General features: G+C 49.6%; 1 protein-coding gene across 3 annotated transcripts in view; it reads left to right on the forward strand.

The window, feature by feature from the left end:
• Positions 1 to 4,428: 4,428 nt before the first annotated feature.
• PLD1 (phospholipase D1) overlaps positions 4,429 to 27,305 on the forward strand; it is a 64,833-nt gene continuing 41,956 nt past the window's right edge. For 2 of the 3 annotated variants that reach the window (XM_086754274.1, XM_086754276.1), the window contains exons 1-5: positions 6,696 to 6,748; positions 23,911 to 24,096; positions 24,426 to 24,553; positions 24,850 to 24,995; positions 25,774 to 25,882. In XM_086754274.1, the coding sequence (XP_086610400.1) occupies positions 23,943 to 24,096; positions 24,426 to 24,553; positions 24,850 to 24,995; positions 25,774 to 25,882 (537 nt within the window). In that variant the 5' untranslated portion in view covers positions 6,696 to 6,748; positions 23,911 to 23,942. Of the gene's footprint in view, positions 4,520 to 6,695; positions 6,749 to 23,910; positions 24,097 to 24,425; positions 24,554 to 24,849; positions 24,996 to 25,773; positions 25,883 to 27,305 lie in introns of those variants that run through there. The other variant, XM_086754275.1, reaches the window with a different exon arrangement.

A 27,305-nucleotide genomic window follows, 5' to 3' on the forward strand; every position in this document is an offset into this window, starting at 1 on the left:
ATAATTCCCTTGGGATGGCTCCCTGGGATCAGACGGTGCTTAGCCTGACCTGGCACACAGGAGAACACAAGAACAGAAATGTTCTTTGGTCATCACGGTGATGATAAAGCTGCTGGGAGTGTTTTACTGCACAGGCTGTTTCCAGAGAAGTGTGCGGGCAAATCCGGACTCGTAGCCCAAGCTGGAACGTAAGAGGATGCCGGGCACGTCTGTCTGTGCTCCGTGCTTCCGCCAGCTCCAGGCTTGGCCACCAGCTCCGCCTCAGCTCAGAGCCGGTTCCGCGTCAGCGCAGGTAGACGTGGGCTGCCGTTGCGCTACCGTCCAAAGGTGGGGGAGTTCTCTGGCTCCCTATTTCAGGATTTTATGTAACATCCAGCTTATATAAGCCTTTGTCTGTTAACAAAATGGGTGGAGCGTGTCTTGCTTGGATTCCTGGCTAAAGAAACACTCGTTACTTAACTCTTACTCACGTGCTGGTTACATACTTTATGAATATTTTTAGTTAGTTCCTTTCCTGTTGCCAATAATAATGTACTGGCTTGACAACCTGTTATGGACAAACGACAGAACGTGTAATTCACCATTTAATGAACTACATCTTAGAATACATTAGAAACAGTGCTGTTGAGGTAGACGAGGGAAAACCGAGGCACACCCCAAACCCTGGCCCAGGTTGCATCTTGCTTTCTTCTTGATAGGACAAGGGGTAACGGCTTTAAACTGGAAGAGGCTGGATTTAGATTGGATATAAGGAAGCAATTCTTTACTGTGAGGGCGCTGAGGCACTGGCACAAGTTGCCCAGAGAAGCTGCAGATGCCCCATCCCTGGAAGTGTTCAAGGTCAGGTGGACGGGGCTTTAAGCGACCTGGTCTGGTGGAAGGTGTCCCTGCCCAGGACAGGAGGGTTGGAACTGGATGGTCTTTCAGGTCCCTTCCACCCCAAACCATTCTATGATTCTTGCCCCCTCCTGGCTGGAGACAGTTTAGGGGTGCAGGTAGGGTAGGAGGGATGGTTTGGCCTTGCAAGGGTGACTTGGGCTGCAGGACATGTGTGGGTACCTGGTGCGGTCAGCAAAATCCTCATCTTCAGCACAGCCAGGGTTGCACCCAGCATTGGTTCCCAGACGGAGGGAAAGGGGAAGGGGCAGCAGCGCTGAGCACCCTGCGGGCCGATGTCCCCATCCCAAAGCTGCTTTGGACCCCAGGGAGGTCACACCGGTCTCTGTGGTTAGCTAATTGCCTTTCCAGATCCGGGCTTCAGCTCTCCAGCAGGTAACCATGGGTCGCATCCCGCTGTATGGGAATGGTCAGGTATTAAAAGTGCCCAGGTCCTGCGGCAGAGAACCGTGCAAATTATTTTCCCACGGACTTGTTGAGCTCACTCAAGCCTGGCATTCATGTTACTGTGGGGCTTTAAATAGAAAGACAGCGTGTGGCTGAGCTTAACACCATACGGAGATGGTTTGCACTCTCTCCTTCCTCCAGATACTGTGCTTCGTATATTGACGTGCTTGGCATTCCTTTAAGTTTGGTAAATTTCTGCAAAAAAAACCCCCCTCATTTTTATTTATTTTTTCCCCTTTTTTTTTTCTTAAAGCTGTGCATTGCCCCGCAGCCCTGCCCATGCACCGCTGCCGGCTGGGGCCGCGGCGGCTGCGGGCCGCACGGGGCGGCTGCTGCACGGGGCATCCGGGTACCTGCAGGATGATGTGTCAGGGGGAGACGGGTGGGAGGGTTTTGGGGTTTTTTTCTTGCCCAAAAGCAAGTTTGCAATACAAGAAATAATGTATTATTTTAGCTCTGAGGGCCATTTCTGTCCCATGAGGCTCTCAGGAGGTGACGCGGATTGGAGGTGCACACCCACAGGGAAGATCAAACTGGAAGTGGTATCTCATATTTTATTCTATATATATATAATATTTTTTTTTAGCTTTTCATTTACTGATTTCCTTCACCCCTCCGCTTGAGAGGAGGAAAAAAACCAACCAAACCCAAACAGCGAGAGTTTTGTTTTTGTTTCCATGGGTATTCTGTGAGAAGGGGAGGGTGTGGAAGAAAACCGAAATATTCTGGCCAGACCCAATAAGGCTTGGATTCAGGCCGGCTTGAAATCCGGGGGTCCCGCTGTCCCCTGGCCGTGCAGCCAGGGAGGTCTGGGATGGGGCTGCAGCTGCTGCAGTGTCATGGGGAGCATTGCTGTGCTGCGGAGCTGCGCCAGAAAAAGCAATTTGGGTGGGAGAAGATGTGACTATAGCTCCCAGGAGGCACTGTAGCTGGGTCAGGCCATCGTTTCTGAGTGCCTTTGATGAGAACTTCCTTCTCTGCTTTTTCATCCAAAGTTAGGAGGACAATTGTGGTCCTTGAAGCAGGGAGGGGAAAAAAAAAAAAAAAGTACTTTTCAATGTGATTTCTGCAAATAACCCCCTCTCCCCCCTTTCCTTTTGGAATACTGGTCTTATGGGATAAAACAACAAAAGTCGCTTTTTTGTGCCTGTATGTGGCTTAGTGCCAGCTGGCCCACGTTGGGTGGTCTCCAGGCTGCTCCACCCTTGGCAGCATCACCAGTGGCTGCCCCAGCACGGGCCCTGCGAGCTTGTCCTGGGGTGTCCGGTGCAGGCAGCCACGGGGTCCCATTGCCCGCTGTGGGTGTGGTGGTCTCGGCAGTCGGAGCTGAGCACTGTTCTGCCCCCCCTGCTCTGTGCATCTCGCAGAAGGACGTTCAGGCCCTTTCTTGTCGCATTGCTCTGAAATGGCCACAGAAAAACACATGTCCAGTTCCCAGTGAGGTGACACCAACCCTGTTGTCCTAAAGAGCTGCAGAGTCGTGGCAAGAGAATGACCATTTGAAAACCTGGCAGAGGATTGGTGGGCTTTCCAGTACTTAAAGGGGGCTTGTAAGAAAGATGAGGAGAAACTTTTCAGTGGGGCCTGTTGTGACAGGATGAGGGGTCATGATTTTAAAATAGAGGGAGGCTGATTCAGACTGGACATAAGAAAAAAATTTTTATGCTGAGGGTGGTGGAACACTGGCCCAGGTTTCCCAGGGAGGTGGTGGATGCCCCATCCCTGGAAACATTCCAGGCCAGGTTGGATGAGGCTCTGAGCAACCTGATCTGATTGGAGATGTCCCTGCTCCTGGCAGGGGGGTTGGACTGGATGGGCTTTAAAGGTCCCTTCCAACCCAAACCCTTCTGTGATTCTGTGATCCACCACCACTCGTGGACCTGTTGCTCTTCAGGCAGTATGGCTTCAGCAGAGGTTGAGGACAGGAACATGAAGCACGGTGGTTTCCCACCACTGGGTACCCCCCAGTTTTTCCCCTAGTTCCCCTCTGGTCCCCATGGCTTTGCAGAGGCTCCAGCATCACCCATGCTCAGGTGACCAGGGAGCATCTGTGCGGCTAAAGGGGAAATACACGGAGGAAAAAGGTCCTGCAGGTTGTCTGCAGGCAGGAAGGACAGGCGGAACAGTGCTCAGCTCAAGCAATTTATGGTTGCTTTGTTTGGTTTTGCCATCTTTGATACTTCACCTGACTGAGAGTGTGTCGGTGGCTGTGTCCGCGGCTGTGTCCGCGTCAGCTGAAGCGCGGCAGTTTGGCAGCACGGGGCTGGGAAGTAGCCTGTTATTTGTAACCCTAAATAATCCCGTGCTGGGGTTTGTACTGTAGCTGTGCTCGTTTCACACGGGAAAAGCAACCTGGGGAGAAAAACTCCATAGGTAAAGCCCTGTATTTAGATGATGTCTGTTCAGTACGTCAGACACATCCCTGCCACAGGTCCACTGAAACCGCTGAGGGCCCTCAGCTCCAGCCCTTGGGTAAAATGGCTTTTTGCTGTAGCGTGAAAGGGGAGAGTGCTTTTCTGGGTGCAAGAAGGTGAGCTGAGAGGTTTGGAGAAGCAGCTGACCGCTTTGTGCTGTCGCATGCTTGCTTGCGCTTGCTCTGATGCTGGTGTCCAGCAGCCACTGGCCCTCTGCTCCTCCCTTCTCCCCGTGTGGCTACCACACTTGTTTGTGATGCCAAGTGGTGACCAAGACTGGGGATGAGGTCTTTATCTAAAAAGGAAAAAAAAATAATCCCTTTTTCTTTTCCTGCGTTGTCTTTCAGCTGTTGGATTGGGTTTGGTGTGCAGCAGCATAGGCTCTGAGTGCTCAAAAAGCCCTTCTGAGATGTCTCTGTAGGCCACTGTATCCCCAGCTTGTTAGGCATGACAATGAAAAATTTTAAAGGGAGGAAAAAACATTAAGAAAGTGCAACTAAATAAAATCCTAAAAAGGATTCTTAATGTTCGCACCTTGGTTTTACAGACCGCAGCAGCATCGATCCCAGTGTGACTGCTGCGCAGCGTGCTCTTCGCTCCGGCATGGCGTGGTAAATAAGAAAACTCCTGTGACAGCAGTCAGCGTCCTCCAAGGGATGTGTGGAAGTTCCTGAAGATCCAAAAGTAGGCGGGAGCAGAGAACCAAAGGAACCCTCAACAGACAATATTGCATTTCTTCAGAGCTCGATATATTTTTGAAGGTATGTGCCAAGTATCCACTTTATGAATTGCCTCTGGGACAGGCAAGCATAGCAAATCTCTAATGGACACGGGCACGACGGCGTTTCTCCTGTAAGAGATGATAACTGTGGGTGAAGAACCTGCTCTGTTGTGTTCAGGAGAGGGGACTGTGCTACGTAGATGCCAAAATGCTCACGGGGAGTGTCTGCTCTCTGCTGCTGCTGGTCTAGCCCTGCTCACAGCAGCGGCCAAAATAAACCTAGCAGCAGAGAAGGTATTAACTGAGCTAAGGTTTATGGATTTGTAAAGATTTGTCAGAATTCAGCCAGCCAGTTGTATCGGTGACGAGCGCTGAAATGAGAGCCAGGCGGGTGGGGGTTTGTCTGAGGAGAGAGTTGTTCTTCTCTGCGTCAGGGATGTCCCCTCTCTGCACCAACGTGGTGGAAAGGTGGGTGCGGAGGGGAGGCGGCCGAGGTCCTCCGCAGCCCGCTGGCCGCCTGTCTGAGGGAGCTGCGGGGTCAGCAGAGGTGGGGCTGGAGAGGATGGCAGAGATGGGCATCCCGGGAAGGCAGGCGCCCTGAAGGATGCTCCCTGTGCCGTCTGTCTGCTGATTCCCATCCCGTGTGTTGGCGTCAGCATGAAACCTCTCCACAGTGCGGGGTAATGTGTCCTTCTCGAGCATGGCTTTGCGCGCTTTTTGGGGTGGAAAGGTGACGCCGGTGATAAAGGGTGATTTTCCTTATTTCCCATCACCCCCACTCTTTGCTGCACCATTCTGTCCCCTTTTTCTCTGTTGCTTTGCTCTCTTATGACACTGAGCGTTAGAAACGCCTGTGCTGCCTTTTTCCTCGTGCAATGCAGACGGCAGCGGTGAGCCGCCCTGACTCGCAGCCCTCCACGGATGCCGAGGGTAGCAGTGCTTCAGCTCAACGCCGTGAGCTGAAGGAAGCCACGTTGCAATGCTGTCGGGAACCCACCTTAGATTTCCAAGATTGATTTTAAATGTGAAGCACGTTGTTCACACTAGTTTTAGTAAGCCATTGGTAAGCCAAGTCCTAGTAAACTGAGTGTAAACGAGCTGAGCCGACGTGCTGCTGGCGTGCCCGTAACCAAGGCAGGTACTGTTCTGGTGGAAAACTTCAATATTGCACTGCCGGAACAGGGTCTGTGCAGCACCAGTGACCAAAGTTGGGTTATTTGTCTCATGGCAGTTTGGGAACCATAGTTCAGTGCCTATTTAAAAAAAAAAAAATCCTTTAAGGAAGAAAAAATATCATAACAATCATGTCAAAATCTTGCTGCAGAGGCAGAAGCGGGAAGGCTGAACTCCCTGGCAGGAGTCCCCAGGCCGTGCTCCGTGTGGCGGTGGAAGCCGGAGCGCTGCAGGCAGGTTTTGGGCATTTTACCAGCGTGCCAGTCTGCAAGACTGCGTGCCTTCTAGCTCTTTAACTCTACAGGATTTATGCTTCTCTGCCTGTCAGTTCAACGCTTCTATAAGCACCAAATTTTTTCTCTCTTTTGCTGCAAAATCTGCTTTTCTGCCTATCAAAAAGGGCGTAACATGAAAATGCAGGCAAGCGCTGCTCAGATACAAACAATGTGACCATAATTATTAGGTTGTCTTGTGCTAAAAATAACATTGCATGGGTGCTTAATTCAGTGTTAATTTGCACTGACTTTTCCATTTGTTCCCCTCGCCAAATGTAATTTTCTTAGGGAAAAGTGACTTCTCCCTGTGGAAGGAATCGGGCTTCTGTGAGCGGAGTACAAAAGGGGGAAACCTGTGAAAGCTGCCTTTGCGTGAGAGCGGAGCAAATCGCTTCGAGTCCCTGTGAAGTTACAATAATTATTTAAAAAAAAAAAAAAAAAGAGCAGGCTTTCTCCTCAGCGTTCGTGGAGCATTTCTTGATACTTTTAATTTTTTTTTCCTCCTCAAGAAGACCCGCCCACCACAAAAAAAAAAAAAAAAAAAAAAAAAAAAGGGGCAGAGCCCCTCTAAGCACCATCCCGCAGGCATCCCCACGCTCCCCCCGGCCGGCGGGGAGGGGTTTCCCCCCTCATAGGCTGGGCTGCCGGAGGCGGGGGGGAACCGGTCCGGATGCCCCAGCCGAAGGGGCCGGGGCCGGGGCGGGGGCCGAGGCCGAGGGGCGGGGCGGCTGCTCCGGCTGCGGGGCCGCCGGTTTCTCGGGGAGAGCGGGGCGTTCGGTCAGCACGGCGGGATGAGGAGCCCACTCCCGGCGGGGCAGGAGGTCGGTAGGGAGCGATCCCGGAGTTACTGGTTGTTTTTGGGGGGTGGATAACGCTCCGCGGGGTGCCGACGCCTGATTTTGGGGCCGGGAGGCGGGGGGTGAAAGACAATTCGTGAAACACAAGGCGCTTGTTTTTTTTTTTAAGTCGGTCCCCTGCCCGGGCTGTTCGGTGGGGCTGGGCAGCGAACCCCGCGGGTGGGAGGTGTCCCGCAGGATGGCTCCCGGTTTTTCCTGCTTTTCCTGGCCGGGCGGGGGCCGTTGGGAGGCGGTGGCCGTACCTCGCCGTGCCCGCGGGTGTCCTGGGGTGCCAGGGGCCGGTTTCCCCAAATCTGGCGAAGCTGCCTCTCTGCCCCGTCCCTTCCAGCAGCAGCCGGTTTGAGACGAGGGGAAAAAAGAAACAAAAAAAAACCCCGAAAACCAGAGAGTTTCCCAAGGCTCTGGTACAACCCGTTCAGCTCGGTTTCTGGCTGTGAAAGCCTTTCCTGCCTGTTGCTGCTTTTCCTTACTGGGCATGATGCTCTGTCTGGGTGTAGGAGGCTGCTTTTTGGAAATCACCGGCCCCAAGATGCCCCGGCTCCGGCCTGGGCAGCGACTCGAGCCGGAGCAGCCGCGTTGACTTTGGGAGGGTTTCACCAGCGCGGTCAGGGCCGACACGGGCTCTCCGTCCGCAGCGGGACAATACATGTTGTGTGTCCAGGTCTGCGTGGTCTCCACATCCCTCCTTGAAGTAAATCTGCACCATGCCTCTGGAGTCGGGAGAGTTACATGGCTATTTTGGGGGACAGGCACTGACGGTTCGGTTGGGCGGATGAAGCTCCGCTGGTTTGACGTTCGCGTGAAGTACGGGGATGTCACGGCGAGGCTGGTGCGTCCACGGCTGCTGGGACAAATGCTCTCTGTTTGCCGACAGCGTTGTGTTTCATAGCTGCCTGTGTTTGCAGCTCACGGGGTGGGAACTCTGTTTCGAGTGTCTTTAATGGCTCAAGAATTCGTGTTTTCCTTCCCGTGCCGTCTCTGGCACTTGAGAGCGAGTGAGCTCATGGCAAAGGCTCGCAGGTGACCGGGGAACTTAATTTCTGACCGCCTCTTCTCATGATGCTCACAGGAGTGTTAGCTCTGGTGTGGTCTTGCGGTCAAATCCTGCCCAGCTTTGCCAGAAGCTGGGAAGCTCCTAGTTAGAGCTCTTGGGCTCTGGGCTACCTTTCCTTTTCAGCTTGTCGTCGGTCTGCCCTGTATTTACTGTGAATATCCAGAACACCCCTTCCTTTGGGATGAGTGTTACTGTGTGATGCTGAGTGCTGCCCAAGGATGCTGAGATCCCTGATCCCTGCTCAGGGAATGGGTGCTGAGCACCGAGGTGGGATGGCGGCCATCAGCCTCCCCTTGTTCAGCTGCCCCGCGCTCGTCTGCAGCTGAAAGGGGTCTTTCCCCCCATCCTTTCGCTGTGAGGTACCACCAAATCTATAAAATCAGAGTTTTTTTTTTTTTTTTTTGTGGTGGGAAAGTGTGTCTGGCCTTCCCTGGAGATCTGCGGTGCCTGCACCACCACGGCGTCCCCGTCACCCGTCTTCACGCAGGGCTCAGCTGCAGACTCAGTCAGAGCTTCCTGGCTGCATGGGGGAGAGGGTCGGGGTTTATCAAAGCAGGCTGGGGGAAAAAACAGATCTCTCTTTATTATAACTTACAGAGATTCCTGTAGGCTGTGGTTCAGCATGTAGCAAATCAGTCTGATTACCTCTGCAGCCAGATAGTAGTGTAAATGAAGGTTTATCTGTTTAAATTTTTTGGCCAAGATTTAACTTTCCTACTTCAAGAAGATCAAAGGATCTCACTTAAATACCCGTTTGCGCATTTAATTTCATCCAGACATATAACATCTTCGTTTTTAGGATTATCGAGAATCAGTGTTGAGGCTCTGGTCTTACTGGAAAAGACTTGAAGTGACTTCTCCTGGGGGCTGTGTGGCTCTTTTTTTTTTTTTTTTTAATTTTGAGAGGCTTGAACTCCTGCCACAAGTAATGCTGGTGCTGGCAGGTGTCTCCTGAGCTCTTGCAGATGAGGGAGAGTTTGCTGGGATCAGAGCTGTTGCTTCTTTAAACCACTGAGGATACTGTTTTACATATATATAAAAATAAAATTGTAAGCACTAGGTAGGTAATCTTTGCTGGTGAAATCATTCTTTCATGAAGCGGCCTGAAATCTCCTGCCTCGCCTAGAAATTTTTACTGTTTCTTAATAGTGGCAAAGTGTAAAGGCTTGTGTCAGCTTGACATTGTTATCCCCTGTAATTTATGAAGTGCTCTTTAGACTGCAGGTGTGTCTGCAGCGAAGATCTCGTGCTTACAGCGGGTCTGCTCCCGAGCAGTGATTTGAGAAATCCCTTCCTTGATAAAACACGCAAAGAAGTGCGGTTGTGTCTCCTTTTTCTATTAGTTACGAGCTGAACTTGGGTTTTTACAGTTATTCCTTCTCCGGTAATTGATTAAAAGCAAGTTAGCAAATCTTCAGGGAAAGATATGTCAGGGGAATGCACTTACTGCCAGTGTTGCCACAAATTTTATTCCCTTGAAATGAAATCATAAAGAAGATATGAGTTATTAACGTTCATACAGGCTTCTAGATTTATTTTCTCTAGCTCTACGTAACAAACGTACCAGCGGAGAAGCTCGGTCTCTGAAAGAACTGAAGCCCCGGCGTGCTGCAGCGAGCCATCATGCTCTCCTGTGAGGAGCTCCCTTCTCCTGTTGCCTTTGTTGCAAACAGGTGGTTCCTTAATTTCACACTGAAACAGCTATTTCAGAGCAAGTCATTTAAAAAAATAATTTAAAAAGCATTGTACAGTGGCCCTAAATCTGTGTATCATAGAGCTGAGGAAGCAATTTGCTTTTTTTTAATTTTTTTTTTTTTTTCTGGGTGTTTAGTTGCTGGAGTGTCTAACACCAGTACACACCTGGCCTTAGCTGTGGGAGGAGGGCGAGGGCGAACACTTCATGCCTTTTCCTCCTATTGTTGGCTGACAATCGATGATGTGTTTTGAACTTGCTATCACATGTCCTGTACCCTGGAAACTCCTGCAGGGACCAGGTTGATTCGGTCACGGCCATGTGTCTGACGGAAGTTGCAGTTGGGTTCTTTTTTCCTTTCCCTTCACAAAACCTTGGCCAGCCTTTATTTTTGCCAAAAGGATTTTCTTCAGTCCTTACTCAGGTGCTGCTTGCCATGCTTTTTCTGCACTCTGAGATGTGGGATGTGTGAGCAGCTGGCACGCAGCTTGGCCGCTTTGCAGCCGGCTATGCGGGGCCAGATCTCGGCCCTGCTGAGTTGCAGGATGGACATACCTATATATTTTATTATCAAATTTTTTTTTGTTTATATATATATAAAAATATTTTTTAAACAGATATTTAACCTGGTGTCGCTGCCCTGCCACTCACTTTCATGGACTCCTGAGCATCTGCCAGATGCACGTACCAGCTCCACATGTGCAGACACCTTGGAAAGCAGAGGGTGGTGGAGAGATTGAGGAAAAAAAGCTGTGCTTGTCCGCTTTTCTCTCCAAAATATTTGTCACGCTGCTCCCCAGCCTGCTTGGCTCAGGGTGTTCAGGGTGGCAGGAGGCAGCTGTGGTCCCTGGGGCAAGGGATTCATACCCTTACCCTGGCTTCTGTGCCTGGGGGGAGCAAACAGGGGAAGTGTGGATTTGCAGATCGAGAATTTTGTTTTATATATATGTATTTATATATTTGTGTGTGTGTGCGTGTGTTCAGGATTCAGATTTTCCTCTGTTTCCATGCCATAACAGTGGGAGGTATCCAATGACTGGGGTCGGCCTGAGCGCATCGCGCATCCCTCGCTCCTCGTGCCCACTCGCTGCGGTGGCATTTACTGCTTTCTACATCCTTAAAGCAGATAAACACTAAAACCTGGGGCTTTATGTAACGAAGCGGGAGTGGGGCTCGTGTCTGTCAGACAGCTTGCCTGCTGGGGTGCCATGTGCCCTGGGCACCCATCTGCTGGCGTGGGGAGCGGGGAAGAAGCTGTCTGGTGGCTGCTGCTCCCGCGTTGGAGAGCTGGGACCCCAAAATGATGGTGCCAGGCATCCCCTCCCTCTTCCCCAGGGAAAGCCACGTGCCCCAGCAGGGAAGCGAGTTTTGCCTCTGAGAAGAAAAACTTGAAATTTAAAAACAGCTCTGGCTCGCATGAGTCTAAATAGATGCTGGTGAGGGAAAAATTGCTAAAAAGGGGTAAGGGAAGGGAACGGGGCAACTATCAGAAGGACCCGGTGCCGCTCTGGCAGCGAGTGTGGCACGCCGGCACAACGCAGCATGTGGTCAAGGTTTATTGCCAAAAAGGGATGCAGGTTTTTAATATCGAAATAATCACCTCGAGATAGCAATCTTATCGGGCTAATGTGCTTGCTTCGTTGCCAAGAAAACGTGTCGGAGAGTGGGGCTGGGTGGGAATGAACCCGGCAGCGTCTCCTTGGCACGCATCCGCTCGACTGCGCCGAGTCAGCACCGAAGCCGGCGTTGGCTGCGTGCAGCGTTCACACCTCTGTGCTCTTCGGTTGATTGTGTTTCTGCAACTGTTTTGCCTTAAAACTTTCCCTTTGCGTTCTGGGGATGCAGCGCTGATCATATTGAGGTCCAGCAAATAAAATTGTGCTACACCTCTAGTAGGATTTGACAGCAGAGTAGCTGGTTTGCATGAGATATCATAGTGCAATAACATCGCTTCTTCAGCCTTTGTCCCCTTTTTTTCTGGCGGGTAATACAATAAACGTTCCTCTGCCCTAAGGAGCGGACTCTCTCGGGAGAAAGGCTGTAATAAAAAGGCGATGTGAATAGTGACAGGGGGTGAAATTTGGAGAAGAGAAAGAGCATCCCTTCATTGCCCACCCTAGGCAAGCTGGGGAGGGGTACAGAAAGCCTCTGAGAGAGGAGGTGCAGAGTTGAGGATGAAAAACCTCTTCACTATTTGCAGGTTTACTCAACAGAGACTTTTTTTCCCTGAGTGTAGAGTCCTGTTTACGCTATACTGACAGCAGTGAATATTCAGAATATTCATAGTGTTGGGAGCTTTTTTTCTCGTTTGTACCTTTGTTGGTGGAAGAAGGATTAAATTATAATGTCCTTGATTGTATTTTTGAGGTCAAGCTGTGAGGAGTGGGCCTGATTCCTGTCTTAGACTTTTTTCTGCCAGTGCAATCAGCCCTCACATGAGGGCTTTTTTTTTTTTTTTTTGCTGAAATAAGATAAACCCACTGATAAATGCCTGATGCTTTCCTGGGCTCCCCGAGGGCCCGCAGAGGGACTGCTCTTCTCCAGGCTGAGCGTTCCAGCGCGGGGACAAAAGGCAGTATTGGGCAGACAATGTCCCACAGAGCAGCGTTCTGACAGCCTCCGTCCAAGCCTGTGCAAGCGGGTGATTCACAGCCAGTTGGTGTTTCTGGTTGTCTTGCCATGTGGAAACCTGCTTTTCTTTGCTTTTCTGCTGCCACGGTCCCACTGGTGATGTGACCCACGACTCCTCTGTGTCACCAGCGCTGATGCATCACCGAGATGCTTCCCAGAAATTTCTCCCAGAAGTCCAGTTGACAAAATAGGTAGATTTTTTAAAAAATCAAAAATGCTTCTTTCTTGTTCTTCCCACCCAGAACACAGCCCTCTCATGAACACGTGCTGCAAGCCACGTTGCTCTCAGATCAGATGCGCCTCGCAGCCAGCATCAGCTGGGCTGACTCCTGCTTCCAGCCTCCTGGATCCCTGGGGTAAAAATAAACCAACAAGAGTAATTAATTACACATTTACAACACTTTCAGTAACCCCAGGTGTTGTGGCCGTGGCAGTACCTTGTAACTGTGCCCCACTACCTGGCTGGTTTTTCATTTTGTTTTCTGTTTTTTGTTGTTGGGTTTTTTTTGGTAAATTTAAAAAATAAAAATTTCCAGACTTTGAATGTGACACACAAGAGGTAAAACAAGTGGATATTTTGGGCCTACATTTTCTCTTTTAACTCAAGTAAGGCGCAGTTACATGATGCAGTTGCCTGTTACACACGAAGAATACAAATCTAACTTGTTTAGTGTTTTGGGCGCAGAGAGGAGCACCCGTGGGTGCTTGGGTCTCCCAGGAAGCTCAGCTGCCCTCTCTCTGTCACGGCTAAAGGGCTGCTGAAACCATTTGGTGAGCAGGCAGTGCATCATGCAGTCCTTTTGGGAAGAAACGCTTTGGTCTCTCATTCCTCTTTTTCTAAATGTCTATTTATGTAGTCCCCATGAGATGTTCTGAAGTGTATTTTTCCATGACAGAGGTTTCCTGCAAATTGATTTTTTTTTTTTTTTTTGCAAGAGTCCCACCCAGCATTAAGCTTTACCAAGAAAGAATGTAGATGACTCACGGCGGCTTTGAAATTTCTGCGGTTAGACCTGATCCCGTTGAGTTTTGGCAGCACTTATGGCAAATGAGCCATTTTGTTCACTGGGAGAAAGAGCCGGCGAGATGGGAACTGCGGTCTGAGCCCGTTCAGGGTTATTTTCTCTCCCAAAGCTATCACTTTTCTTGCTACCAAACAGCTTTTTTTGTACGTGTAGGAAACTGTCTGCAGACGCCTTTCTGAGCAGCGCTGCTCCAGAAGGTCATGGCAGTTGAGGGAAAAAGAATATTTAATTTTTGGCTCATCGTGTGCGGCTGCCCATCTCGCGCTGAGGCCTTGGAGGGTCAAGCTTGTAAGTTGTAAGCTTAATGCTATGATTTCCTCTAGGAACATGTGAAAAATACTGTACAGGAGTTATCACAAAATGAGAAAGAGCTGCAGGGTGACTCTGGTTTGTCCCGTGTTGCTTGGAAAGAGCTGGAGGTCTGGGTGTGCAGGTAAGGGAGAGGAGCGAGGAGGCAGCGGAGGCTCGATTTGAGCTCAGACACGAGCATCATCTTTCCCTGCCTGCCATCAGTGTGCTGCTGCACTGGCTTGATGGAGGCTTTTTTTTTTTCCCCCTCTGGGGAAGGAGGAAAAAAAAAATCTGAGGCATCTATTTTGTTCTAAGGAAGCTGTCAGTATTGTCAATGTGTGTAAATGAGCTATTTTGCATAAATTTGCAGGTTTTTAGTTGTATTTAAGCAAGAAGCATAGGAGAGCTATTCTGTTTCTGCAAGTTATTTCTTTATCGTGAGCCATTTTCCATTGAATTTGCCTGAGTTTGATCTTAGTTCCGCAGGTACCGATCTGAAACCTCAGCCGTCGTTCCAGAGTTACCCGTGAAATTGGAACCGAAGTTTCTGTAGTTGTTTGCTCATCCTTAATTCTGGTAGTGAATCAAACACTTCCAAGGTATAGACAAGTTAACTTATCCGTAACTTGAGTGCCCTGTGTCCTGAGTGCTGTTATGATCCCATGGAGGGTCATATGGAGGTCCCACAGAGGGTCTCTCCTTGGGAGAGGCTGGGTCACAAGGCCACCTGAAGCCCTCTGTAAAGTCTTGGGGACAATGTCACCTTTGCCTTCTAAGCTTGGCTCACAACTTCTCTTACAATTACCTCAGGGACTTCCCCAAGCCAACTTTTTTCTTCTTGTAAACTACAAGTTCTCAAATATTTGTTTTAGCTGGCTAGGGAGAAAGAAAATGCAGTTCTTGGGAGGCCTTACTGTTATCCCAGATCCACAGATGAAGCTGTTTGTGAGCTGGTAGGAGATTTTTGGGTGTGAAGGGGAGGCCCAGGGCTGATGTTTGCCCATGTCGGTGCTTGCTGTTGGCTGAGGATAAGCAGCTGCTTTTGGAAATGCGGAACAGGAGCAGGCATGCACCCTCCTGTCATCTCCTCTGGCACGTGTTGTCGCTGGCTCTTTGGGCGCGATGCCTTATTGCATGGTGGGCACGTGGTGCTGGGTGTCCCAGCTCGATGGTGGGAACTGAGGCTGTGAGGCACTGTAGCTTTAGGGGCAGACTGAAGAATGGAAGTCAGCCGAGGATGGAGACGTCAAATTCTTGTAGAGTTTATTACCCTGAGTGAGTGAAATGTCTTTTAGAAATCGTTTCTCAAAAAAAAAAAAATCATTAGGGAGCTTCAGTTTGGAAAGGAGCTAAATCCAGGTTTGTAGGCATGGTATGGGAGCGTTTCGGGTGATGCAAGTGGCTGCACCATGTCGAGGGACTCTGTACTGGTGGCTCCAGCCTGTCCCTGCCCTGGATAGGGATAGCAGGTGACAGTGCTCTTGGGATGGTGCAGGGTCCTGTTTGGGATGGGGAGGCAGCAGGATGCTGGCCAAGCTGCAGGTGTGTGGTGTCCCCAGGGTGCCGCAGCTGCTGCTCCCATGAACCTGATGTTCATCCCGTGCTTTGGGTTTTCCAAAGTACAACCTTGACACGCTGTGCACGCAGTAAGCAAACAGCTTGGCAGAGATTAATGTCCAGCATGCAGTGGCAGGGTTGATTCATGCCACCAGGAAGCATCAGCGCGGGATGGCACCGTGCAAACACCTCCAGGGACCTGGGGCTGCCCCAATGTGCAGCAGCCGTCGGTGCTGCGTGTGGGTCCCAGGCATGTACCCTGCACTTGGGGGCTTTCTTTTAGAGGGACAAAAGTAGCAACAAAACCTGGGTTGTTGGGTTGATGAGCCTGTACCTTGAACCCTCCAGGCAGGGGAAGGAGCTGGGTTGGCTGTTGCTCTGGAGTCCCCCTCTCTGGTGCTGCCTTCCTGCTCCATCACAGCCTTCTGCTCATGCTGAGTGTTTTTTATCCAATGAAAGCTACTTGAGGAGTTCCGTTAAAACAAACAAACAAAAAAAACCCTGTCAAGACAATGGGAATGGCATTTTATCAAAGCGATAAACTATGCGTAAAAATACATGGTCTCAATCTGCTACCTCTTGTTGCTGTAATACCCACAGAAATGTCTTATTTCTTTGAGCGAGTCACGTAAAGGGTCAACAAAAAGCTAGCACCTTCGTGTGGTTTTTAACAGCAGGAGGAGAAAAGAAAAATCATGTTCCCCCTTAATGGAAACCTGGCAATAAGCAGGAGGGTCACATCTGGAACAGGGATGGTGATCTTCTGAGGTGTACCTGTGCTCTCTGCCTTGATACAGAGCAGGGGGGTTATGGTTGAGAGGTCCTGTTTTGGTCACCCGGATCCCTCCCTAAGCCCAGGCTGCAGTGTTTTCCCTGGGTTTAGCTTGGCCGGCAGGAGTTATGTGCAGATCTGTAAGTGTCTGCGTTTATCAGTTGCCACTGAACCGCGCTGTGGGGTGGAGATGCCGGGCTGCCTTCCAGTGCACCCGCTCGGATCCGAGCCGCTGAAATTCCCTGCGGAAATGTGGCTTGGCAGGTGGCAGTCACTGGAGCAGACATGACACTGGGAGATACCAGAGTAGCGTTGAGTGATGTACAGGACATCAGCCACATACATATCTATACGTTTAGGTCATGAAAGTATGCCCTGTATTTGTATGACGTGTTCAGCTATATATAAAAGCGGCAGCAATGCTTACCGTCCCGCGGACACCGTGGTGATCCTTGTCACTGATCGTTGTGGAGATGGTTACTCCAAGAGTCTTTTGCATTACGCTATCACCCTGGCAAGCTTCTCGGGTTTAGGATTTTATGTAAAGCTTTTTATGGCCGAGCTCGGTGTGTCTGCCAGCGCTCTGAAGTGCTGCATCCTTGGGCCTTCCTACTGCTTGTGCTCTCTGAAGCAGGTACTTTTCCCAGCCCCTCTTTTCCCCACGGCTCAGGACTCCCTTTGCCACCCTCTGCTGCAGGGTTTGGCGATGGTGCTGATATCCAAGGTGGTGTCAATCGCTTCCCTTCGCTCTCCGCAGCGACGGTGCTGGCAGGTCTCTGGGGATGGATAACTGGGTGCTGGAGGCTCTGGGCATCCCCTGCCCTGGCTTTTGAGGGTGTTATGTGCCATGCTCCTGGGCCTAGGGGTGCAGAGCCTGTGCCATGACCATGTCTGAGAGTTCACGGTGATCCAGGGATTGAGCACGGCTCCCCAGAGGATGCACGGCACGGAGCGCTGTACTTAAACACTTTATCCATGCTCGAGGAATCCAAAACATGGTGATGAATATGTACGTGAAGGACTGGCGTTAGTGATTGATAAATACCTAATGATCAGCTTCCTGGGGGAGCCGGGGCTGTGCTCTGGGGGTGCTGCCAGGCAGGGGGAGCAGGACCTCTGTCCCAGGAGGAATGGGAGTGGGAGCCAGGACAACCAGCACATCAGTGTGGGACCAGCAGCTGATGCTCATCTGTGGATGTTTATGTTTTTCCTTTCGCGTCACTGTTCCATAAAGCAAATATAATGAGTCCTTGGGAAGGGCCTGGCGCCTTGGCCGGCCCAGGGTGCAGGGAACAATGCGGCACAGAGGGGTTTTGTGACTACAGTAGTGGGTTAGTCACTGCCTGATGACAGCACTACCCGCCGTGATGACTGGAGCCTTACCTCATCATTTCCCTTGACCTGCCTGTTTCTGCTGTTGTCTTTTCTCTCACACAAACGCTCTGGGGTGGGTGCTGCAGGACTCAGTTTGGTCGCAGAAGGGGCTTTGCCCCCGTACAGAGAGCACAGCAGGGACGTCCATAGATTGATTCCCCCGCCTCGTTATTTCCAGGCAATCCCAGTCCTGAAGCATCTCATCCCCTATTGCAAACAGGCCGTGTGGATTCCCATGACTTAGCTTTTCCTCCGCGCAGGCCGGTGGCTTGGCAGTAAGCCTCACGCGGAAAGGACTATGGAAATCAATAAAGCAGAACCAGGGAACTGTTCTGCAGTCATTAAAGTGGGAAGCGCTAATTGGTTCCTGCTTTTAGAGGTATTAGTACTAAATGCAGGAACCTTGTGAGAATAGTTGTTTTGGAAACAGTACTTTAAAATATTTTGTTTTTATCAGGACTGGGCCAAAGATAAGAAAATGAGGTCACACTGATGACTGAACATGATGTTTGCTGTTGATTTGAATTCATGTTTCAGATATTTTCCAGCTCCAGATCTTTCCAGGGTGGGAGCAATGCTTTGGTTCTTATTCAAGAGCTGTTTTGTGTGGTTTAAAAAATAAACCCTAAGCCTCTTGCGCTGTCCCTGTAGTATGAGCATCCGGAAGGGCGAATTTTCAGAAGGCGTCTCTGTGTGCCGTGCTGGCCGCTTGCTGTTCTGGCTAAATGGCTTCAATGTACAAAATTTAAGAGCAGGGTTAAGTCACAGCTGAGCATTTTTTAACTCCCCTGTATCTTAGTTTTGTACTTAGGGAATGTAACATGCCACCTGCCATCTGCAAGAGCCCTTGGATTTTGATTAAGTAGCGTGTGAGGGTATACTGAAAAGTAAAATCAGTGTCTATCTCTTTTGGTCCATGTGAATATGTGGTTTTCCTAGGCTGGAAAAGCAGGATCCCCTTTGCAGGTTTTGTCTGGGACCCCAGGCCTGGGGGACATTTCCTGGCTGCTCTGTGGAGGTCTGACACCTGCCAAGGACCGTGGAAGGAAGGTGTGTCAGGGCGTAAATGTTGGGCTGGTGACAAGCCTGGCTCCTCCTGGGTGATGCAAATAACTCCTCAAAAAGGTCTCTTGTCAGCCCAGGGTATTTCTCAGTGAAGGAGTGGTCCGAAGCTAATTTTAGGTTTTAAATGTGAGGAATTGGGGAAATATTTACATGGAAAAGCTTCATCACCAGCAGGCAGGGCAGATAGCTGTTGAGGGCATCATGTGTGGGATTTCCTTGGCTTCTTTGTCTGGGCTCTCCGTGCCTGTATGGCACCCAGGCTCCTGGCAGCAGTGGGAGGAGAGAGGAAATTTGTGGCTTGGGTTTGGTTTTGTTTATGGTTTGTTTTTTTTTTCTTTTATTTTATTTTTAATAACCCTGTCTCACTGCCCTGTTTTAACCCAAGCCTGCTGTTTTGCTCCGCGCAGTCAGGGAGGCTCGCGTGGGTCCCGGCGCCGGCGCTGGCTGTGGGGTAGAAGCAAGTATGAGAACAGAGGTGGCTTGTCACAGCCCTCCCCAAAAGGTCGCTACACTGGGAGAGATGTCATGAGAACTGGAATGAGGGTAATTTTCAGGGATTATAGAGTTTCTCGCTGTGGGGATGGGAGTTGATGTAGAGCATCGGGCCCTGGGAGGCATTAGCAGGAAATGCCTGTTTTCACTGGATGGGTTTTCTCTTCCCTCCTCCTCTCTTTCCCAAAAGACCTTCTCAGTTTCATAGCTCTGCGAGCTGCTTTTTGGCATCGTAACCTCGTTAAAGAGCAGTGATTATCTGAGCTTGTTGCAAATCTGCCACGATACATGTAAGAGAATAAACTTGGGCTGACCAAATTTTAGGGAGTCTGCACTATTACCAACTGCATCCATTTTCACGTTAGGACTTGAGTGTCTTCAAAGCACAGAACTGTTCATGAATATTTACTAAAATATGTGTTTTCTGCCTTCCAGTTCCCATGCCTTTAAAGCTGTGGTTTTGTTGTCCTGTGCAACAAGTAGAAAACCACTGTTTCTTTAGCAAAGGCTGAGATTGTCGTACGATCCCCGAAGCAATAACTTGGGGTTAAAGCATAACCAAAATGGCAAATAACAAAAACAGGTATCGGGTTTGCAAAGTTGCAGGCTTGAGCTAGGGCTTTGCAATACTTTCCCAAGGGCTCAGGGATTAATATAGTTAACTTTGACTTTTGTAGTTGTTTTTCCTGTAACTGAAACCTTGATTCTGGGTGCAGTCACTGTTTCCAGTGTGTCTATTTTACTAGTTCGAGACGTTTGGGGCCTGTGTGCTGTGGGGAGGGCCAGGCAAAGGGAGGCAGAGAGCTGTGCTCTGGAAACTGAGCTGGACAAAGGTGGTGTTAGTAGTGTTTGTGGGATTTTTTTTTTTTTTTTGTATTTTTTTTTTCCCTTTTTCAGTTTTTTACCATCTCCCTTTTTCCTTGCTTGTTCATTCTTTCCAAAGTTTTCCTTTACTCCTGACTTTTTTTTCATTGGTTTTTCCTCCTTGCTGCTTTTGCCCAGGCAGACTTTGAGCCGGACGATGTCGGAGCAGCACCTTCCCCCTGTGAATACGCAGGTCACCGTGCCAGCACCCTGGCAGCTTTGGGTGCCGGGGGTCTCTGCCCTTAGAGACCTGTGACCCTGGGGACTCTGCAAACCCCTCCTGGGACAGTCCCATGCCTTGCCCATCAGCCAGGGATTTTTCCTCCGTAGTTTCTGCTTTCAACCTGCAATTCAGAGCAATTATCTCCTGTCCATCGTGCTCTCAGGCTTGCAGTGCTGTCGTGTTTCCTCCAGGTCTCTTCCTTCTCTCACTCCTGATGCTGTGTTCTCATGGGTCAGGTGCTTTAGATCTGATGCTTCCCATCTTCTGCACCCTGCCTTCCTTTTTGGCTTGCAGGCATTAGCCCTGTTAGTGCAGCTTGGCACAGCTTTTGCCTTTGTTTTGGATTGTCGGTTCTCGACCCACTGAACACCCTGTTTTTTCTTGGTTTTCCTTTTTTTTTTTTTTTTTTTTTTCTTTCCCCCCCTTTAGCAAACTGCTACCTTTTTTTCTACCCTGGATGACCATAGCCAAATACTCAAATTGCACTGGTTTCTAATAAATTTCATCCTATTATTTCCAGCCTCTTGCAATTTGCTGGTATCATTTGAGTGCTCTCTTTCCTTCACGTAATTGCAGCCTCCAAAACTGATGATAGCAGCAAGTTTATGATAAAAACTTTCATAAGCCCGTTCTGTAGGCCGTCATTAGTGCGAGCAGTGAGTGGCGCTGGATAGACAGGGCCTTCTTGGTGCAGCCCTTCTGTTTGGTGCTGAATCACAGAAAACCACGCTTTCTGCGTGTTTGCACCCAGCCTTGCACCCAGCCCGGTGCAGATTAACCCGGATGCATTCCTCAGCTTGCCTGTGGGAATGCAGCCAGCGTCTGCGTGGAAACTCTGACCAAGAGGTTCCCCAGCTCTCACCGAGCAGAGCCGTATAAAGCAATTTGCAGAAGCTGTCAGAGGGACGTGGCACGGTCCCATCTTTCCAGCTCGGTTTGCCCCGTGCCCTCCGGCTCTGCAGCAGCTGGCTGTGGCCAGGGAGCTCAGCCGCTGCCCGGGATCGTGGGGCTTCTGGCTGGGCTGTGGGCAAGTCATGTTTTCCCTCTCGAGCCCATAATTTGGCTCCAATCTCAACAGAGGGGATCTTGCTGCTGGGAATGCCTAGGTCCAGCTGCGTTCGGACGCTGCTTTGTCCCAGGAGTTGTCAGTGCCAACTGTGAAAACAGCTTTAACTTTAAAAAAAAAAACCCTAAAAAATCCTGAGTTATGCAGCCCTGCTGTGGTCTGTAGCAAATAATCCTTGCATACACTGGTTAATTGTTCATCCATTAACCGGCTGCATCAATTAATCTGACAAGAGGAGCCCGGCTGTACCTGGCACGGCAAGGAGGAGGGAGGATGCACATCCTTTCCATGTTGGCTCCTGTCCGCATGCTCTTCCTCCAGCCCTGTCAATGTGGTATTTGTCTGCTGGTTTCCTTCGAGTGTGATTGCTGGCACGGCGCGTACGGTGTGTGCTTGGGCTTCTCTTTGACTGTGCAAACCTCTTCTTTGGGAAAGCGCATTAAGCTTCCATGAAGCAAGAGCCTCTCTTCAGTCTTGAAACAAAACACAGTTTGTTTTGTTTGGTTTTTTTTTAAATGTGAGTACAGACAGAAGAAATACAAAGCAAGATGCCACTTTTATTTCCAGCTAGAGATGGCCAAAAGAATTAGTTGTGTGGAGTGCCGAGCGGGAATTAAAGTAGGGTTTTGTTGTACGTGTCTGCGCGGAGCAGGGAAGCACTGCTGCCCGGCATCCTCGCCCAGGATTATTTTGGAAAACCTGATAGGGTGACCTCCCTCCCAGGAATGCTGTTTATTTATGTCTGCTTTCTAGGGAGAAAATCAAACATCCGAAGCCAGTCCATATCTGGTGGAATGACTGCTAGAAGAATATAAAAATGAACATTATGAGTAGCTGAAGTCCTCGGCAGTACAATGTTAGTAGTAGGTAAAGTTTAAAGCCTCTGGCAGTGAGAACTGGCTTTCGGTTGAGCCGTGGTGAGGGGGGTGTGGGCAGCGCTAACGCCAAATTCCCGGTGCAGGGAGGCTGTGCAAACTGGGTAGAGCAGCGGGTAACATCGGTGGCCTCATCAGCCTACGATTCAGTGTGTCTCCTTCTGCGAGGATTAATGCACATTTCTTTTTCTGCCCTTCCCGGGTGGAAGGGGAATGAGGTACCCGGGGTATAAATGCGTGGGTTTGCATTTGGATTGTTCAGACGGGTCTCTTGAAGTGATGTGCTGCTCCAGCAAGCCCCCAGGCTGGTCCTAAAGCCACCTGTGCTGTGGTGGCATTGCCAGCCACCCATGGAAGGTGGCAGAGCCACCAGCACCTTCAGGGCCCTCACTTCCCCAGTGAAGCTGTTGATTCTGTATTTACTTTGGTAGAAGAGATTGACTCAGTTTTTCTTGATTCAAGTCTGTGTGCAAATGGATTTTTTTTTTTTTTTTTTCTGAAGGCAGCTGATTTCAACATGTTTTTGAGCTTACATGATACCAGCCTTATGCAGAAATAAAATTATGTACTTGTTTCAAGAGGAAATGATAATAAAGAATGTTCTTTCAAGAGCAGCTAAACACATGAATTATTAAAATCTTACATTATTTCCAAATTACAGCATATCCAACTCTTTCTGTGGAGTTCACTCAAGAATAATTGCACAGTGTTCTTTGCAGAATTTAACATCAGAAATGTCACCTTTTTTTTTTTTAAAAAAAAAAAAAATCATTTTTTTGCACAATGTAAGAGCTTCCATCGGTATAAATGGGCATCCTTGTGTTGGCTTCTGTAAGATGTTGCCAGTTTGTCCTGTGCATATTTTTTCAGCGTAGCTGTTGAGCTGTGACATTTATTGCAGAGCACAGCAAAGACTGAAGGGACTTCTTGTCACATGGATGCCCAGGAGCTGGAGCTTGGCTGCGCGCGGGGACCAGCAGCCCTTTCCGCAGCCCCGTGGTGAGCTGCAGAGCCTGGAGGAGGAGGAGGAAGCTTTGCAAGTAGTCACAAGCGCTGAAAGCTTGCGTCAGTGTTAGTGGACATGCCTCACATCTTGATTATTTCTATTTATTTATTTTTTAAATTTTCTTCTTCCTTCCCTGTTTCTGTCCTGACTCACGCTCCTGGCGTGGGTGGGTGGGGATGAAGATGGGAAGTGCTGTAGTCATCAGCGCCCAAGCTTCTCCAAGTGCCACCACCCTGACCGGACAACAGCCTTCCCTGTGCCCGCTGTCCCCATCACAGAGAGGTGGAGGACTGGTTCCCTACAGCCCCTGGGGCTGTTGGATAGGGAACAAGGGGTGAGGACAAGCTGCAGCGTCCACCTGTGTTGCACCCAGGCCTTCTGTGGCCATCGGGGTGCCCTCAACCCCGCTCTGCTCTGTGGACGCGGGCCCTTATGGCTGTGACTTTAGAGCTTGCTGAGAGGATGGAGCGTGGGAGAGCACGAGCGGTCATGTAAGGTGCATAGAAATAGAGGAAACCTTAATAATGCCAGGAATTTATACCGTTAGTTCAATCAAAGGAAGAACACTTAACAAAAACGCCTACTAATTTTCTGAGTGAGCTTTTCCTCCGTGCAGCCTAACCTGGGAAAGAGCATTGTGTGAATTAGGCCTAGGATTTGGCCAGGCATTGATACGATTTGTGCTTTTTCTGGTGCATCGTCGTTATTACAGAGATCGCCGAGATGACTGGGCGAGTTGGTGCAGAACCTTCCTTGCTTTCCCTTTGAAATCAATGAGTGAAAGCACTCCTGAGCAATCCCTTACAGGTTTTTACAGCTGGAATGTGAAATATTGTGTGTTTTCTGTTTTAAGGTACAACCAGAGTGTACAAATCCTGTGGTCAATGGCATCGGGGCAAATTCTCTTTTGTAGCCTGCAGCTGCCTCTGATTTTTTCACTGCTCTGGGCAGTGGTCCTCTGTAGGTGCAGGATGGGGTGTTCTGCATCGGGTTTGTAGGATGGGGATAGCTGGGATGAGTGTGGGTAAGGGGCTGGAGGGAAGATGGGGCCACACGCTGCCGGGGGTTTCCCTCGGCCCCGCTGTGCTAAGGTGTTGTAGAGGGGGTGATGACAGCCCTGCTCCTTCCTCCTCCCCAGCGCCCCGTGGCTCCAGTGTGTGAGTCCCTGAGATGTCACTGAGAGCCGAAAGCCATGCAGCTACATCAACGCTGAAGAAGATTGCTGCAGACATGAGCAACATCATCGAGAGCCTGGACACCAGGGAGCTCCACTTCGACGGGGAGGAGGTCGACTCGGAGGTGCTAAATGACCCAAAAGGTGCCGGTGAGTTGACACACGTGCATTCTCACCTTGTGTCCTGCCTGTATTTAATAACTGATAATCTGTTGACCTCAGTGGTTTTACCAAGGCCAGCTGTTGGCCCTGCTTTAGGACCAGGAGGTGTTACTCTTGGCTCTTGAGCTCTTCAAGTCAAGTCCTGGCTGTGAAAGCTTGTCTTTAAGCTCTCTGAAATAAAACCTGCTATGTTTTAGTGGAATTAGTGCTGTCGTGTAAATGCTCCCATGTTAAAGTATTGCAACTATGTGCTGGCTTTCATGCCCTTGTTGGTGGCTGCAAGGCTGTTGAGCTAACGAGGTTTGTGGTCCTTCCAGTGTGCATTCCCTTCTCTGCCATCTATCACACCCATGGGTTCAAAGAGCCGGGCACGCAGACGTACCTCACGGGATGTCCTGTTCGAGTGCGTGTGTTGGAAGTTGAACGCTTTACTTCCACGAAAAAGGTCAGAACTTGCAGAAATTTCATTTACTTTCTGTAGAACTCTATGAAAATATTGCTTGTGGGTTAATTTTGCATGTGGTTGTTCATGGGCTGAGGAAGCAGGAATGCCTGTGTCTCAGAAAAACGTTCAAGAGAGGAGGTTTCCTGTCTGTTTATAAAACCTAATAAAGCAGAAGAAGAAATGATGAGACAGAATGATCCTTAAGTAAAATTGAATGAGGACTCTTTAGATGAACAGTTGCAGGAAAATGCCTTGTTTCAAAGCTGCCTCCCGTGTGGTGGTGTTCTCCTGCGCAGGTACCAAGCCCCAACGTTTACACCATCGAGCTAACCCATGGAGAGTTCACATGGCAGGTGAAAAGGAAGTTCAAGCACTTCCAGGAGTTTCACAGGGAGCTGCTGAGGTACAAAGCCTTCGTGCGCATCCCTATACCTACCAGGAGGTGAGTGTGCAGCCGTGGGCTTTGGAAAGACGTGATCTTCTTTTCTCTTTTAGTAGTGTATTGGTTTGGCTTCACCGATCTTTTTTCCTTTGCTGTAAGGAGGAGAAGGCAGAAAAATTTAGTCTCTACAAATATTTAGCAGCTCTAATAAATATATTTAATCCCTACGTATTTAGCAGCGATAACCTAAGCGGTGCAAGCATCTCTGCTGACCCAGAAAGCACGTTGGGTCCCAGATCATCAGCTTTTAAGCTGAACTTGCCTTGAACTGGAGGAAGGGTTATGCTAATGGAAATTATTTGCACTATGTGGTTTTCTGCTGGCACGGGCTGGATGGGGGGTCCTGGCCATGGTGCTCAGGGTGGCTGGAAGCCTAAGGGGGACCATGGGAAGAGACAAGCTGTGGGTCAGCAAGAGCGTCCTGCTGTGGGAAAATGTAGGGAGAGGATATAGGGAAAGGTGAAATTATGAGACGTTGAAGGCTGGGGGAACATAATGCCCTAAAAGTAGAGTTAAAAGGGTAAAAGGAGGCCCTGAAAAATCAATCTCTGATGTTTCTGTGTTGTATTTTTGTTTGTGAGTCAGTTGGAGCGTACTGGCTGCTTTTAAATGTATCCACACTTCCTTTTTTTTTTTTTCAATTTTGCTTTCCTGCCCACCCATCTCTCAGTGAGTTTGGATGGAAAAATAAAAGCATCGCAAAAGAAGGGTTATGTATCAAGGCACGCACGCACTCACAGTACTAAGACTCGACATTGGGGTTTGTTTTTCCTTCCAGTCACACAGTGAGAAGACAATCCATCAAAAGGGGAGAACCGAGGCAGATGCCGAGTCTGCCACACACCGCGGAGAGCACGGTGCGGGAAGAGCACTTTTCCAGCAGAAGGGTAAGTGGCCAGCTGGGTCTGTGGAGGTTGGAGGGATGCTCTGAGATGCAGAGATGCCAGGCAGGTTGCTTGCAAAGCCACATAATGTCAAAGCCCTTGATTTGTTATCATTAAAGTATTTTGCTTGACAAACTTAGGCATTAACAAGTCCAGTTTTAACACCAAATTCTCCCCGGTGTAAAGAGAAGGATGCTGCTCCTAGGGTTCATACGGTTCCTCTGCAATTGAGGAAAACCGCGACGCTCGAAGTGGCCATTCCCCTCCTCCCACCTGCTCAGATTTAAAGATAGAAGAGGCAGTTCACAGAGTCAAATTGCGTGATGGAGGCAGTCCCGCGGCCATCAAAATCTGAGAGATTTCAGTCCTGTCCCCCTCTGAAAGAGGAGATGACAGTCAGGCTGTTGATGCTGAAATGGGTAATTTTAGCCGAGGCACACGTGTTCTGTGTAACTTCATCAGATGTTGACAGATGGGCCCTTCTATGAAGAGGGTGGATGTCTTCCTACCTCTTCATGGCAGCTTTGCTGTTTGGAAAAAAAAAAAAAAAAAAGGAAAAAACAAGTCTTAAAAAAAAAAACACCACCCATGTTTGTTCACCCTGTGCTTATCGTTCTCTTGCTGCTGTTCACTCCCTCGCTGGGCTTTCTGCCACTGAAGCCTCAGGTCCCAAAAGGTTGTGTCTCGTGGCTGTGCAGTTCAGATAACCCTCCCTGCTGAGCATGGCTTCACTGCTGTGTGGGAAGTTTCAGGAGAGAGATGTTGGTTTAAAAGAGGGAGAAAAATGTTTTCTAGATCCTTCCCCCCCACACCTTGGTTTCCTTGTGGGAATCTCACAGCTTTCACCATGGGGATGAGTACCCCCACTGCCCACCTGGGTACCTCAGTGCTGTGATGCTAACGCGGAGAAGGGCAAAGGTCCCAGTGGTATTTGTTTCTTTTCGGTTTGTTTTGTGTCCTATAGGACTCTGCCTGATTCCCCATGCCCAGACAGCTTGATCTCTTCTTTGCCCAGTTACCATAGGGTTGGGAAGAGATTCTCTCTCCTGTAATGCTTTCTTCTCTTCTCCTCTCCTCTCCTGCCTGGGTAGGGCAGTCTCTCCAGCGACCAGTGGCCTGGCTGCTGCCCGCTCCGTGGCTTTGGGACAGGGCAGTGTGGTCACCGTGCTCCTCACCCCATGAACCCTGCGATTTGGTTAAATTAAAGACTCTCTCAGTTGGGTCTGAGGCTGTGTTTTCTCACAAAGCTAATTTTGTGGGTCAGAAACAGCAGGGACTGATTTGTATTTAAAATTGTTCTGGAGCTTGGGTTCAGTTGAGAAAGCCAGCCTCTAAAACACCAGTGCCAAGGAACTGGTCTGCTAGTGGAAGGTACAAACGTGGATCTGTGCACAGTAAACAAGCTGTGATCCAACTGTTTGTGCTG

Source organism: Chlamydotis macqueenii, chromosome 9, assembly GCF_036417535.1.
Source record: "Chlamydotis macqueenii isolate bChlMac1 chromosome 9, bChlMac1.mat, whole genome shotgun sequence".
Classification (NCBI taxonomy): Eukaryota; Metazoa; Chordata; class Aves; order Otidiformes; family Otididae; genus Chlamydotis; species Chlamydotis macqueenii.